Source organism: Pelophylax lessonae (assembly GCF_965119305.1).
Source record: "Pelophylax lessonae genome assembly, chromosome: 3".
Lineage (NCBI taxonomy): Eukaryota > Metazoa > Chordata > Amphibia > Anura > Ranidae > Pelophylax > Pelophylax lessonae.
Window position 1 is genome coordinate 657,076,402 of NC_138770.1, and position 13,118 is coordinate 657,089,519.

At 41.8% G+C, this 13,118-nt stretch overlaps 1 protein-coding gene across 7 annotated transcripts in view; it reads right to left on the bottom strand.

Moving 5' to 3' along the window:
- The window catches only part of CCDC88A (coiled-coil domain containing 88A), a 338,561-nt gene that overhangs the window by 34,246 nt on the left and 291,197 nt on the right, over window positions 1-13,118 (bottom strand). For 5 of the 7 annotated variants that reach the window (XM_082250173.1, XM_082250171.1, XM_082250170.1 and 2 more), the window contains 3 exons: window positions 8,671-8,742; window positions 5,510-5,590; window positions 762-1,030 (listed from right to left, as the gene is read on the bottom strand). In XM_082250173.1, the coding sequence (XP_082106299.1) occupies window positions 762-1,030; window positions 5,510-5,590; window positions 8,671-8,742 (422 nt within the window). The remainder of the gene's footprint in view (window positions 1-761; window positions 1,031-5,509; window positions 5,591-8,670; window positions 8,743-13,118) is intronic. The other 2 variants (XM_082250174.1, XM_082250172.1) reach the window with 1 other exon arrangement.

Consider the following 13,118-nt stretch of genomic DNA (forward strand, 5'->3'; position numbering starts at 1 on the left):
GGGAGATGCAGACTAGAATGCTGCAATCACTGAGCAGCAAATGAGATCACCTGTGATGTAATTTAGTTATCTTGCAAACTTGGCCTGTTAGTGGGCCCCCGAGGACCGGTGTTGAGGACCACTGCCTTAATGCACAGAATATATTAAGGTTTTTACCTTAATGTATTCTATGCATTACAGTAAAAAAAAAAAAAAAACCCTTTCAGTTGCTGTTCCTCTCCCCCTCCCTAAATACTAACACAAGTCCTGTAATGATCCAGCACTATGCCCATCTGCAGCAGCACTTCCCCTTTTCCCTTCTGAAAGACCATTTTCCCAATGGTCTGACAGGAGCCATTGGTCTGCGAGGACATGGAAAGTTATGAACCCATATTTTGTTGTACCAGTTACGCTTATGATAAATGTTCTCACAAGACTTGGTTTCATACTATTCTTTTGTAATGTTGGCTTTACTCGCTCAACAGGGCGATATTATCTTTGTAACTGATCATGTGCTGTGTTGTTTCACCCGCCCGACTTGGAATTGGTATTTTTGTAACTGATTACGTGCTCCGTTTGTTAGTTGCACTTTTTTCCTAAATAAAGTTTTTGTGAAAAAAAAAAATTGGTGCTACCTGCATGGATATAAATGTTGGGATATATTCCTGAAACTCAATAGAACTGAAAAAGCAGCTTAGATAAGCAAAGAAATGCCTTCAACATTACAGAACAAGTCCAAGTAAATGTAACGGTCTACTACTAGATCCAACTCTCCAACTCACCTGGCTTACAGTGAGCTTGCTGCTTTCTTCTAAGAATTGCTTGAGGGAGACCATCTCACTTCCAGGTGACCCCAGCCTCTTCTTCGACTGGGCAAGGCATTCCGCTCCATCACATGATTTGAGTCTAAGCATGGGGCTGGAAGCGGCAGACTTTTTCAAACGCTGACCAAAATACTGGACTGGACTATTGCTGCCGGACCACACTTCATTGTCATGGTGCAGACCAAAATCCCCACTGCTGTGGCTCTGGGACCTACTCTGAGTGGTACCTGCAGGGAACCAATAAGCAGACATGACCACGGCGTATTGAGAAGATGGTTACACTGATATAAATGGAGTACAAGAACATGTTTATTCAGTCAGGAGTATAACAATTTCAGAACTGCATTATTCACAAATCAGAGCTAGGTTTTTGGGTCAGTTGTGGATAGATACCAACTGGCTGCATCACCTACAGGTTTCTTATACCTTGAGGATCCTAGAGATCTCCACATCTGTCTTCCCAATTCCTCCCTCTATTGCACTAATCTCCAGAACTTTTTTGGTGCTTGCAATTATTTGCAATTGAAAAAGCAGCAAGATAAAGTAAAGTTCAAATGTCTGTCCTTCGTAGGGGGCTAGGGCTATATATATATATATATATATATATAGATATATATATATATATATATATATATATATATATATATATACACACACACAAACACACATACATAGGTGTATGGTGCCCTAGGCACACCTGAATGTTGATTGACTTTTGTACAAGCTCTGCCCCTTGTCATACGATTGCACTAGTAAAAGATTCCCTTAGGACATACCATTGTTGAGAACATGGGGTCTGCATTATATATAGAATGCTTTTCTGTACAAACCAATAAAGAAAAAGTAGAGTTAAGCCCCGTACACACGTACCGATCGTCGTCATACAAACGTCGGCGGACGAAAGATCTGCCGATTGTACGCTTGTTAGTATGGTGCCTCCGACAGCTGTCTGCGCACATTCTGCGGACAAGAGTCTTTCTTGCAAACATGAAAATTTTTGTATGCCGACACCAGAACGGACGATTGTTCGCCAGTCAGTACAGAATTCTGCCGACAGACCGCAGATTTGCAAGACTGGGCATGCTCAGAAAAGAAAAAACACAGGGAAAGTTAACCATTACATGACATCACTTCTGCAGTCGGCTGTAGTCGGCGGACAAAATTCTTGGGCAGTCTTTGCACTTTTCAACAGACACCGACATCCCGGGGAGAAAAGACGAACGTTTGTATGCCGACGATCGGTACGTGTGTACGGGGCTTTAGAGCCCATTCACATTAGCGTAACTTGTCAGGCGACTTGTCAGCCTGACAAGTCGCGCTCGGTCGCGGTCCATTGATTAGCACAGGACCCGTTCTAATAGGAGCGACACAAGTTGCTCCGACTTAGAAAAAGGGTCCTGTACTACTTTGGGGCCACCTCGGAGCGACTTGCGTATACTTCCATTATGTGAAGTCTCTGCAAGTCGTGCCGAAGTCACGGTGCACAACGGTGCACGCGACTTCACAGGTCACCCCCCAAAGTCGTGTCGCGCTAGTCTGAATGGGCTCTTAGGGTTTCCTGAACTATAAAGAGCCTACTGACCCCTCTTTGCACCCCCTTCACTTTTTTCCCTACTGTTCTCTTGCTGAGTTAGGTGTATATAATATAACTGGGTACATTTATAGGTAAAGTTGATCCAGGGAATATCAGATTGGCTCTTGGGGGATCAGGAAGGAATTATTTTCCCCTGCTGTAGCAAATTGGATCATGCTTTGCTGGGGGTTTTCGCCTTCCTCTGGATCAACTGCAGGTATAGGATTGTGTATATGGGATTGTATAGTTGGGTTTTCTTTACTGTTTTTGTTTTTTATTGTTTAACTTCAAATGTCCAGAGATGGACAGAAGAGGGAAACAAATTAGTGAACAATGTATCACAATTATTACAACATAAGTTTTGTGTGGCTTACTATTTCTTTGGTGCCCATGGATGCAATTATGATATTTGGGAACTAAAAAGGAAATCTTTCAATGGGGACACTTGTTCCTGTGACAACTTGCTAGGAGGGGATTCCTTAACATTGGAAATACTTCCTCTCAATTCCTCTTGAGTCTACAGGGCTGGAAGCATGGATGCAATTATGATATTTGGGAGTAATTTGGGCAGATTAAATTTAGATAGAGCAGTGAGGGGTAGAACCACTGACAGTTTTTTATTGCTGTGTCCCCATTCGGGAGATACATGAAGGTAAAGGTAAATCCCAAATTTTTAGCTGCCAACTAAAAAGGAAATCTTCTAATGGAGACACTTGTTCCTGTGACAACTTGCTAGGAGGGGATTCCCTATACTTGGAAATACTTCCTCTCAATTCCTCTTGAGTCTACAGGGCTGGAAGTGAAAAGGGAAATCTTCCTAATGCGACACAGATGGAAAAACAAAAATATAAAAAGTCGCCCATATTTTAGCCCAAAAAAAAAAAACCCCAAGAAAATGTACATGGATTTATTTCAATATATTTCCATTTGTAGTGCATTTTTTTATAATAATAATGAAAAATATTATTGCAGCAAAAAAAAAAACCAAAATGGTCCAGAGTCAATTCAGATAATTTCTTTCGTCTTTACATTATTTCGGATGCTTCAAACATTAACATATTTCCGGCTGACGTCACTTCCTTTAGAGCTATATAGGCGTGCCAGCGTCATTTTAGTCCATGCCTCCGATGATATCCAATAGGATGAAACATGTAACGCTGTACTAGATGCTGGCACGCTCTCATGCCGCGGCAGCCATTTTATGATTTATGCTGGTTTTACTCTGCTCATTTGTAAGTATTATTTTAATAAATCTATGATTCTTATCAAACGGTGCTTCACTATCGCTGGACCCTTTTTTATGTCTTATATATAATGGTTCCCTACACCTTGGATCGCTGAGCTACAGACACCCCCTGGGAGTTTATGGGAAGAATCGCCTGTGAGAATAGGATTCATCCCTATATGCCGGCTTTTTTCATTGTCCCTTGAGTTATACTACATGCTCCATGGGTATGGAGGTATGGTAAGCAGCCTCTTTAGAGCACTTAGTTGGGTGGTGTGTGGCTCCATCTTTCACAATTTTTCTGGTGATGGAATCTATTATTAAAGACTTGTACTGGCTTTAGAGTTTACTATTCACTCAGCGCTGCTTGCTTGGACTTAAAATTTTATTTTTTCTGCCATCAACATAATGTCAGCTGCTTTAGAGTCTTACATTGTCTAATTTGCAGGATCTAGCGTGGATGTTATCTGTGGTTTATATTAACAAAAGGCCCAAACTATCACATCATGTCATCCGAGTAAACCTAATGAATACGTTGTTTCGTTATAATTAATTTTTGATTTGTTGAAATTCTGCCTTCTATCTGGCTGTCAAGCCATTCCTCTGACTTTAATATTTTCTGGTTCAGATGCAGCCAGAGAACTTCTTACTTGTCCTCAATCAGAACCCAAAAAATCTTTATGACAGGCAATTAGTGTTTTCAAAATAAAGTCATTAAATGGTAGACTACATACTTACATAACAAAACACTAACACACACAGATGGCAAAAAAAACAGGAAAATGTGATGATTTGGGGGTACAAAATGTAGTGATGTGCAGCAACCCATCAAAATTTAGCTAATGATCAGAGTTCTTTGTACAGCACTAACAAAGGATAACTAAACCAAAGAACAAAATGAAATATATTGCAGCTTACAGTTCTTAGATGTGCTGGCAGACTTACTTTTCTTTTTTTTTCAACCTAAGAATATTTTAAGGGAATACCTGTTGATCTTGACAGAAAGGCAGTGTCCGTGTCACTTCTTGTGAGCTGCACCCAGGGGATGAATGGGCTAGGGGGCAGGGGGGCAATTGCCCCCTGGGCCACTCTGATGCCCCGTAAAAAGGCTGCACTGCTTCTGCCACAGACATGCCTAAAGGATTCCCGGTGAAGAGAAGTAAAATGTCCCTGCCACTGACCTACTGAGTAAGGGTTGAAGACAAGGAGCGCATACCTCTCCCCCCCCCCCCCCCCCCAACATGGATGGTGTAATCTGTGTCTAAGCAGAGGACAATTCCATGCCCCACTGGATACTCTCCTCCCCCTGTCAGCCCCCGACTGAGCTGTCCCAGCTCCTCCCAACCGCCCTCTGCTGGCCAGGTCAGGAACCCGGATACAGCCGATAAGTAGAGAGTACCTGGAGCAGAGCTTCAGCCTGGAATGGGGATCAGGAGGAGGCCGGGAAAAGGGGGAGTGGGAGGGGGGCCGAGTCGCTGCACCATGGGTCTCTGGTTTGTACTTGCTCCCTGGGTCAAAAGTTGCCAGTCTGCCCCTGGCTGCACCGAATAATATCTTCCTTCCTAGCATTCTTCTGTAAACTACCTATTTTCCTGCCCTTCATGTAATGGAGATGAAGAGATAATGACATGTTTGTAGTCCATATCAAGAGAGCCGCCCAGGGCGACAACCATGGCTCCCTCCATAGATACAATGGAAGAGTGATGTAGCCACCCAGGGACAGGAAATGTGTTTTTAGAGGACTACCAGGTGAAAACAAAGCAGAAGAAAAGAAATGCAGCCACCATACCAAGAACTAATCTTCAATATATTACACTTTTTATACAATTTAAATAAACTTAAAGAGGGAAATGGTTGACATCAAGAAATACGGCACAAAAAAAATAATACAAAATGTCTACAGCATACCTGTCACTTCATGGAGTGAAGCATTATTATTACTATTACTAAGGGATGTCCTGCCACTATCAAGGCTGGCTGGTCTGGGAGCTAGATGAGAGATTAGAGACAACGGTGACAAACATTTAGCAGGTGACACAACATGGCTACATTCTGATCCACAAATGCCCAGAGTGCAAAGGAGACATGCATACATTCATTTTCAAACTCAGCATGCCCATCTCTGCCAAAGCACTGACACAAAGCCAGAGTGAGCGACCATGACAGTTATAAATGGAAACGTGCTGTAAGAACAAAAAAAGGGAGAGAAACACATGGCAAGGTGGACTGGTAAAAATCAAACCAGAGTAACACAAGAAGAACACCGACAATGGGACATGTCCACAATAAAACAAAAATCCTAAAATTACACATGACAATTTTTTCCCTATTGATTTACAAGACATCAAAATGTTGTGCTCCATGATTTTGAAGGCCAGTCAATGACCAATAATGGAAAATAAATATTAACAGGGCTGACTACAAATGGGAATAGCAGATTCAGCTCAACCCAAACTGATACTAGTGAATCTCCAAAACCATCCACTTCCCCACTCTCTGATATAATTGGTGGAGACGTAGACCATTTAAGATCAATGTACATGAGGTCTATTAGAGTGATAAAGGCCCACGATAAAGCTGGATACACACTATCCAACTTTTGTGGTTAGATTTCCTTCAGATTTACCTTTTCTATGTAGTGCAAGGGCCTGCCAGATTGCATACAAATTGAAAGTGTTTAGGTTTGACCTCATATTATATGGTTTTGGTAAGTCTAAAGGAAAAAGTCTTCAGAAAATTTTATAGTGTGTATGGCCCATAAGGCTGCTGCTTTGTTAACACCATCGTTTTTGTATACAGATGGGAGAGTGTTCCTAACTGGAAAATAAATGTCTTTACGCACTTAAAAAAAAATTATATTTATGGGGGTCTCTCTTCCTACAACAGCCAGGCAAAGGTAAAACTAAAAAAAAAAAAAACAGCGGGCCTGGTTAACGATTGAGTTTATATTTTTTTTAATCAACATAGTGCGCCTATGTTAAAAAGAATTGCAACATGCGCACCAAAAAGTGACACATTGCGATATGTTACAGGAATATTGAACTTTCTGTGCCTTATATACAAATATCTGCACTACAATCTGGCACAGATATTAGCCCAAAGCTCCCCCTCATCTAACCAGGTGCAGACATTGTGTTGGCTTCCTTTGATAAGGAATAGCCCAGGGGTCTTCAAATTGTGGGCAGCAGGTTAGATTCTGCTCTTAGCATGACATTATTCAGCCCTTGGGGCACTATTCCTCTCATCAATATCAATAATGTGGCATTATTTCTCCCACTGACACCAACAATGTGGCATTATTATATCCAATGACACTAACAATGGGGAATAATTCCTCCTATGGATATAAATGATTGAGCACTGATACCAATGATGGGACATGGTTCCTTCCACTGACACCAACAATGGGGCACTATTCCTCCCACTAATGCCAATAATGTAGCATTACTCCTCCTACTGACACCAATGATGGGATACTATTCCTTCCACTAATACCAGTGATGGGGCACTATTCCTTCCACTAATACCAGTGATGGGGCACAATTCCTCCCACTAATACCAGTGATGGGGCACTATTCCTTCCACTAATACCAGTGATGGGGTACTATTCCTTCCACTAATACCAGTGATGGGGCACTATTCCTTCCACTAATACCAGTGATGGGGCACTATTCCTTCCACTGAAACCAGTGATGGGGCACTATTCCTACCAATAATACTAATAATGGGGCACGATTACTCCCACTGATCCCAACGATGGAACACTATTTCATCCACCGACACCAACAATGGAGTATAATTTCTCCTATGGATATGAATGATTTCAGCACTATTCCTCCCACTGACACCAATGAAGGGCCACTGTTCCAGTGACGCCAAAGATGGGGCATTATTCCTTCCATTAATACCAATGATGGGGCACTATTCCTCCCATTTACACCGACAATGGGGCACTATTCCTCCAATTAATACCAATGGTGAGGCACTATTCCTCCTTCTTCATGTGTGCTGTGTAATTTATTTACTTCCACTGACCACCAGGCATGAAACACTTTCTACTCCTACAGCGATGCTGGGGTATTTTCTTCTCCCATTGGCCACCTAAAGTCTGAAGGACAGCAAACTGGCCCTTTGTTTAGAAAGGTTTGTAGACCCCTACTAGAGACACTTACCAAAGGGAGGCTGAGCCAGGAGAAGCTGCCTCCCCCCCCCCCCCCCTGCCTAGCTGTGCAGAGGGAAGGATGGAGGAGGCAGCCAGCAGGCTCGCTGTGACTGCTATTCCCTTCAGTTTCCAAATTTATTTTCTGTGACTTATTTTCACTTTATTACATAGGCTTGATTTTCCCTGACTTGATAATTAAGCTCCATCAATGGTCATCCCCTGTTTAATGATTACTCCCTTACTGGCCAAGGAGGTATTCTCATCAGACAGTAGAATAGCATTTGGCAGGTACTCGGTCTTGCACATTGGCACCCTAAGCACTTATTTATTTTTCACTTTTTGCCCAGCATTATGCACTTTACTCATTCCCAATTAGTAGGGTGCAGGTTTTCGAGGATTGTCCTCAAAGCCTTGGAAGAAGGGCACGCAGCCTTGGTTCTCTTCTCCCATGATCCTCCCTTTGGTGCAGCCCCACCTAGTACTTGGGTGGACCTTGCTAAAGAATCGGGTCTGCCTAGTTTGGGTGAACCACAGGTTGTTGGCAGGTCTAAGCCCCAGTAAAAGTGAAACAATTACATCAGAGAGGGGCTCGAAAAAGCTCTGCTGACCAACAAAGGTAAAAGCAATCGTCTTTTGGTATCTGGACTTGGGCAGGACTTTTAAAAGATGAACATGGAGTATAGGTTCAATTTATGTATTTCTTTCTGTTTAATTGGTTAACAATAACTGGAGGACAAAAAAAACCCCCATAACATTGCAAATATGAGCCATCATTGGAACAGCTGAGCACACTGGAATTGTAGAGCATATTCAATGCAATAGAAAAGCAGCTTAGCTTGTGATAAGCATGGCCAGTGTGTGACCGTCGTTTTCAATATCCTTGACAAGTCCTAAGGTGGATATTTACCAGGAACTGTGGAACCACTATAAGAATCATCACTTGCGCCATGCCCGCTGACATCTTCATACGAAGCACCATCTGCAAAACAAAGAGTGGCATTAAACTCAATCAAAAGATGAAAGACGTGGCATCGTCCTCAAAATGTGAACTTTGCACCAAGAACTGCCACATCTGAAAGTCAGTTTTTAATCAAATTCCTTCAATTCCTGCAGTTCTGGTTTTGATCCTGATCATGTAATTTTAAAGCACTGGCTTGGGGCGGGGGGGGGGGGGGGGGGTGAGAAGTTTCATGTAGGGGTCTATTTCTTAAAACATTCATTGGACAAATGTCACAAGCATTTCCTCTACTCGAATTTTCCCTGTGCTTCGTCTAATGTGATTGCTTCTTATGATCATCAGCCCCATCTAGTGGCCACAATGCAGTCTTTTTCTGATAGAGGCATTTCAGGAAAATACTGCATTATGGACACTAGATGGAGCTGATGATCATAGGAAATAATCATATTAGACAAAATACAAGAAAAAAAAATAAGTTTCAAGTAGTGGTCTATTTCTTAAAACATTAATTGGACAAATGTCACTAAGCATTTCCTCTACTCTAACTCATTTTCCTGTGCTTTGCCTAATGTGATTGCTTCTTATGATCATAAGCCCCATCTAGATGCAACAATGCAGTCTTTTTCTGTTTGAGGTATTTCAGGAAAATACCGCATTATGGACACTAGATGGAGCTGATGATCATAGGAAATAATCATATTAGACAAAATACAAGGAACATTTGTTTTGGCTTGGCGAATACCTGTGACATTCTTTAAGCAAATTTTTATTATAAATTGACCCCATAGTGTTATCAGTGTCTAGATCTTAATATGAACTGTACTATCTACCGGTGGACTTGACTAGAAGAAAAAGGTTAATGTTTTACATACCCATCATTGGAAATATTTTTCTCCACATCTCTATAAAAATAAATATCTGATATTATATAGCTGTGAAGCATGAGAACAGTGCCAGACAGACCAGACATAAGGCGTCTGTACGGCATGCTGAGAAACAGCTGCTCTGAGAGAAAGCACAGTAAACTCTATGCCACCTTCTCATTAATTGTTATATCTGTCGAGAAGTCAGCACACTGTGAGCCTTTGTCATTGCAGTAATATAGGTTTTAATGCATTGCTTTGATGACTTTGCTCATAGATGTAAGTCTGGGATTTAAAAAAATGATGTAAAAGTAAAGATTTGAAATAAAGTTATGAGTTAAAATGGTAAAGCCCATTTGATTTACTTTTTTTTTTTTTCTTAAATCTTATAGTGCTCCACTATCATATTTTGATCTGGGACCGATTATTGCTAGAAAATGCCTTAAAATATATGTTTCTATTTGTGAAAATGCTCTCTTATGCCCTCACATAACAGTGACCTGTACTATCAGAGCTGAGTAGCAGCCACGCCCCTTCACATAAGTGTCCTGTATTTCAGAGAAGGAGAGGAGGTGTGTCTAAACAGGTCTGTTACTGAGTGCTGATTATTGACCAGGCACTAAATGAAAAAACGGCTTTATTGCTTCAACCAAGCTAAACAGCATAAATGGAGGAATTTCTATTGTATTTTGACAATCGGAACCCGCAACTGTTAGAATTCCTGAACAGTGGCTGGATCTGATCTTTAGATTTAGGCCGGGTTTTACACGTTTCCCCGCATCCAATTCACATGACATGTGAGTGTAACCGGGTCTCTCAATGGAACCAGTTCACACATGTCCGGGGCAGCTGCGCTTCGATTTTAACTGGTTAACGCCCCTCCTGCGTGAACCAACGTAGGTATACATCGGTGGCACGCCTGCAGCTAGGGGGCAGCGGGGACTCCGATGCACGGGGCAGGCGGCTCCGATTGCCCCCTGGCACCCGCAATCGTTCCCCGCTGAGAGAGAAGGACAGGCAGCTTTTGTAAATGATCACAGGAATGATCACAGAGTGCCTGTGATCCTGCTATGTAGGATCACAGGTCTCTGTGATCATTTCACAAACCCCGCCCCCTTACAGTTAGAATCACTCCCCTAGGCTCACATTTAACCCCTTGATCACCCACAGTGTTAACCCCTTCCCTGCCAGTGTCATTATTACAGTAACAGTGCATATTTTTAGCACTGATTACTGTAGTAATGTCACTGGTCCCCCAAAAAGTATCAAAAATGTCAGAGGTCCGATCTGTCTGCCGAAATGTCGCAGTCCCGCTAAAAATCGCAGATTGCCGCCATTAATAGTAAAAAAAAAAAAACAGAAAAATTACAAATTTTTCCCGTAGTTTGTAGATGTGATAACTTTTGCACAAACCAATCAAAATACGCTTATTGCGATTTCTTTTACCAAAAATATGTAGCAGAAAACAAATTGACCTAAAATGTTAAAAAATGTTGATTTTTTTATTTTTTTTTTTGGGAATGTTATACAGCAGAAAGTGAAAAATATTGTTTTTTTCCAGAATTGTTGCTCTTTTTTTGTTTATAGCGCAAAAATAAAAAAATCTCATAGGTGACCAAATACCACCAAAAGAAAGCTCTATTTGTGGGGAAAAAAAGAACATCCATTTTATTTGGGTACAGCAACGCACGACCACGGAATTGTAAAAAATAAGGCAGTACTGAATCGCAAAAAATGGCCTGGTCATTAAGGAGGCAAATCCTTCCGGTCCAGAAGTGGTTAAAAAGGGGATGCAATGCAGGACTCCTGCAGACTGTCAGTGTAAGCTGTCTGCTCATACCTCATACGGTCAAGCAGTTACACAATGACCGGAATAAACCATAACTTCCTAGAGCGATCAACAGTGCCCTGGTAGTTCATTGAGATCTACAAGCCGACAGCCGCAAAGTTCTCCCATTCACAGAACTCCAAATAAATGATGCGGCTGGGTGGGTGGAGCTCCGCGCGGCCAGGTTTATTTAAAAATTGTGACAGTGGGTTTCGGGAGACGATCCCCGGTTTACTGTCACTAAAGGCGGCGAGTCGGGGAGAGACTGCTGCAGTGGGAACAGGTTACATGTTCCACCCTAAAAAAAAACAGGTGGAATATGTAACATGTTCCCAAAGGTGAACTTACCCTTTAAACCCTTCTGGACCGCCCCACGCAGATATACTGTGGCAGGGTGGCCCTCCTGCGCAAAATCATGTACCTGTACACGATTTTGTGCACTGGGTCTGGGGCGCGCGCATCGCCGGCGACCCGCTCCCGCTGTGATTAAACACAGCTGGAGCCAAATAGCGGGTCTGGCGACCCGATGTTCATCGGCACCCAATGATTTTTCTTAGGAGAGGCAGAACGGTCGTTTGCTTATATAAACAAGGTCAGAGGGGAAGATGGAGATCTTGTGTTTCTGCTAAGCAGGGACACAGATCTAGGTCTTCCTCCAGTCATTGCATCCCCTAAACAGTTAGAAAGCACTCCCTAGGAACTACATTTAACCTTTTGACCGCCCCTGATGTTAACTCCTTCCCTGCCAGTGTCATTAGTACAGTGACAGGGCATTTTTTTTTTTTTTTATTAGCACCTATCACTGTATTGGTGTCACTGGTCCCCAAAAAGTGTCACTTCGTGTCAGATTTGTCCGCCAAAATGTCGCAGTCCCGCTAAAAAATCGCTGATCGCCGCCATTACTAGTAAAACCAATTAAAAAAATTAAAACTCCATAAATATATCCCATAATTTGTAGACCCTATAACTTTTGCGCAAGCCAATCAATATACGCTTATTTGGATTTTCTTTACCAAAAACATGTAGCAAAATACATATTGGCCTAAATTTATGAATAAATTCGATTTGTTTAATTTTTTTAATGGATATGTTTTATAGCAGAAAGTAAAAAAAAAAAAAAATATATATATATATATTTTTTTCAAAATTGTCAGTACTTCTTTTGTTTATAGCACAAAAAATAAAAAAAAGCAAAGAGGTAATCAAATACCACCAAAAAAAAAGCTCTATTTGTGGGAAAAAAAGGACATCAATTTTATTTGGGCACAGCGTTGCACGACCGCGCAATTGTCAGTTAAAGTAACACAGTGCCATATTGCAAAAAATGGCCTGGTCATGAAGGGAGGGTAAACATTCTGGGGCTGAAGAGGTTAAAGGATGTTGAACGGGAGGATGCCGACAGGCCCAACTACGGCTCCACTTTCATCCCGGTCATCAGCTGAAATTCACTCTATGTATGACTTTGGTTCCCTTGTGTGAACCGCACAGTCATATTCAGGCTTCCTTTAAAGCAGCAGTAACAGGTAATTAGAGTTAAGGATATAAAAATGAAGGTTGTTAGTACAAAGTGTATCTGACACTTCAAGAGAAAACACTGCAAGTTAAATTTTCAGCAGAACACAACTTCCTCTCAAATGGTGGAATTTTATGTATGGAAACCACTATAGCTCATATAATACCCACCAATTTGGGTCTCCAACCTCAGG